The sequence below is a fragment of the Aptenodytes forsteri genome, unplaced genomic scaffold (assembly GCF_000699145.1).
Source record: "Aptenodytes forsteri isolate BGI_AS27 unplaced genomic scaffold, ASM69914v1 Scaffold14, whole genome shotgun sequence".
Taxonomy (NCBI): Eukaryota; Metazoa; Chordata; class Aves; order Sphenisciformes; family Spheniscidae; genus Aptenodytes; species Aptenodytes forsteri.
Genome location: NW_008794457.1, coordinates 1,311,989 through 1,313,692, shown reverse-complemented (window position 1 = coordinate 1,313,692; position 1,704 = coordinate 1,311,989). Strand labels below are relative to the sequence as shown.

Genomic DNA, 1,704 nt, shown 5'->3' with positions numbered 1-1,704 from the left:
TCTTGGGGGTGGTTGGGGGCCTGAAGGCCCTGCCACACCCCGGGATAAGGAGTGGGGCCGCACAGCAGAGCCGGTGGCTCTCGGGCAGGGGTTTATTGAGGACGTGGGGCAGGTGGGAGCAGCAGCACAGGGCCCCGCTGCCAGGAGGCCGGGCTGGCGTCTCACCAGGGCACGACGTTCCCTTCCCAGTCCAGGAAGGTGCCGGTGTCCTTCTCGGAGAGGGAGGAGAGCACCTTCAGCATCCCTCGCGCGCTGGCGTCCACTGTCACGGGGGGCTGTGGGGCAGAGAGGGAGAGGCAGCCGATGCCTGAGGCCTGGCTAAGGGCTGCCCTGGAGCAGCTGGGGCCAGGGGAAGGAGCCGCTTCAGGGCAAGGGGAAAGCCACCAGCCCCAGGCAGAGGGGCCGAGCAGGGAGCCGAGGGGATGGGGGCACCGGGCAGCCGGGGCCAGGGCAGGGGGAGCTGCCCAGGCAGCGATGGAGCAGGCAGGGAGGTCGTGGTCAGGGGCTCAGGGCAGCAACTCCCTCCCGTGGAAAATCAGCACAGGGGCTCTGGTGGACCCACCACGGTGAAACTCCTACCGTGTGTCCGGCTGAGCTCCCCATGTCGGTTTGCACCCAGCCAGGGTGGAGAGCAGCACAGAGGACGCCGTGCTCCCGGTATCCCAGGGACTGGCACTTGGTCAGCATGTTCAGAGCAGCCTGCGGGGAGACAGGGCAGGGATGGCGGTGGGAGGGGAAGGGTGGCTGCAAGGGGACACGTGCAGACCCCACGGCAGGGACAGGCCAGGGGAGGCAAATCTGTCCCCAGTATGGCATGGCTTGCTCGTACCTTGCTGCAGCGGTACGAGACAACCTGCATCAGATCCCAACCAGAGGGAGAAGCGATGGAGCCCCCATAGCTGGACATGTTGATGATGGCTGCCTTGCTGCAGCTCAGCGCTGAGCCCGGGCTCCCTTGGGCAGCCTTCTTCAGCAAGGGCAGGAACGCCTGCGAGGAGAAAGAGGAGACAGGGGCACACACGGAGGTGGCACAGGGGACAGGACCAGGTTCTTCCACGGTGGGCAATGTTGGCACCAGCACTGGAGCATCCTCCCTCCTCTTCCCACTGCCCCAGCCCGCCAGACTCCAGCTCCTGAGCTCCAGCCCACGGCTCTATGAGCTTCTTCTCGGGCAAGAGCCCATCGGCACCGGAGCGGATGCAGGACCCTCTCCCACCAGCCCTTCATGCCCGCCGGGACAGCCCAACTCGGGTGAGGGTCTCACCTGGCTTAGCAGCAGGGGCCCAACTGTATTGGTGGTGTACACCTGGGACATGTCCTCCAGCGTCTCGGTATCAAGCAAGTTCAACTTGGCGATTCCAGCGTTGTTGATGAGGAGGTTCAGCCCCGAGCCCCCCAGCTGCTCCCCGACTCTGGCTGCAGCCGCCTTGATGCTGGCGGGGTCGGTGACTTCTGCAGAGCCAGGGCAGGGGAGGTCAGTGTCCCCGTGGTGGCTCACACCCCGCACAGTGCCAGGGGGTGGGAGGCCCCTGTGTTCCCCCAGGGATGTGCCCTTGGGGTTGGCCATGGGCAGGAGGGAGGGCAGCGCCCGGTGTCCCCGCAGGCACCGGCCCGTTGGCACGGTTCCCTCCCGGTGCAGGGCTCCCAGGGTGCGCGCAGCGCCTGGGCACATGCCAGGGGAACCGGGGTGAGGGAGCCCCACCT

The 1,704-nt window shown here is 67.1% G+C and overlaps 1 protein-coding gene across 1 annotated transcript in view; it reads right to left on the bottom strand.

Annotated features, from left to right (window-relative positions):
* Positions 1 to 161: 161 nt before the first annotated feature.
* The window catches only part of LOC103908451 (uncharacterized oxidoreductase C663.06c), a 2,165-nt gene continuing 622 nt past the window's right edge, over positions 162 to 1,704 (bottom strand). Inside the window, exons 2-5 of the mRNA XM_009290836.1 lie at positions 1,265 to 1,702; positions 830 to 988; positions 580 to 699; positions 162 to 275 (exon numbers count right to left, since the gene is read on the bottom strand). Of these exons, the coding sequence (XP_009289111.1) occupies positions 162 to 275; positions 580 to 699; positions 830 to 988; positions 1,265 to 1,702 (831 nt within the window). The remainder of the gene's footprint in view (positions 276 to 579; positions 700 to 829; positions 989 to 1,264; positions 1,703 to 1,704) is intronic.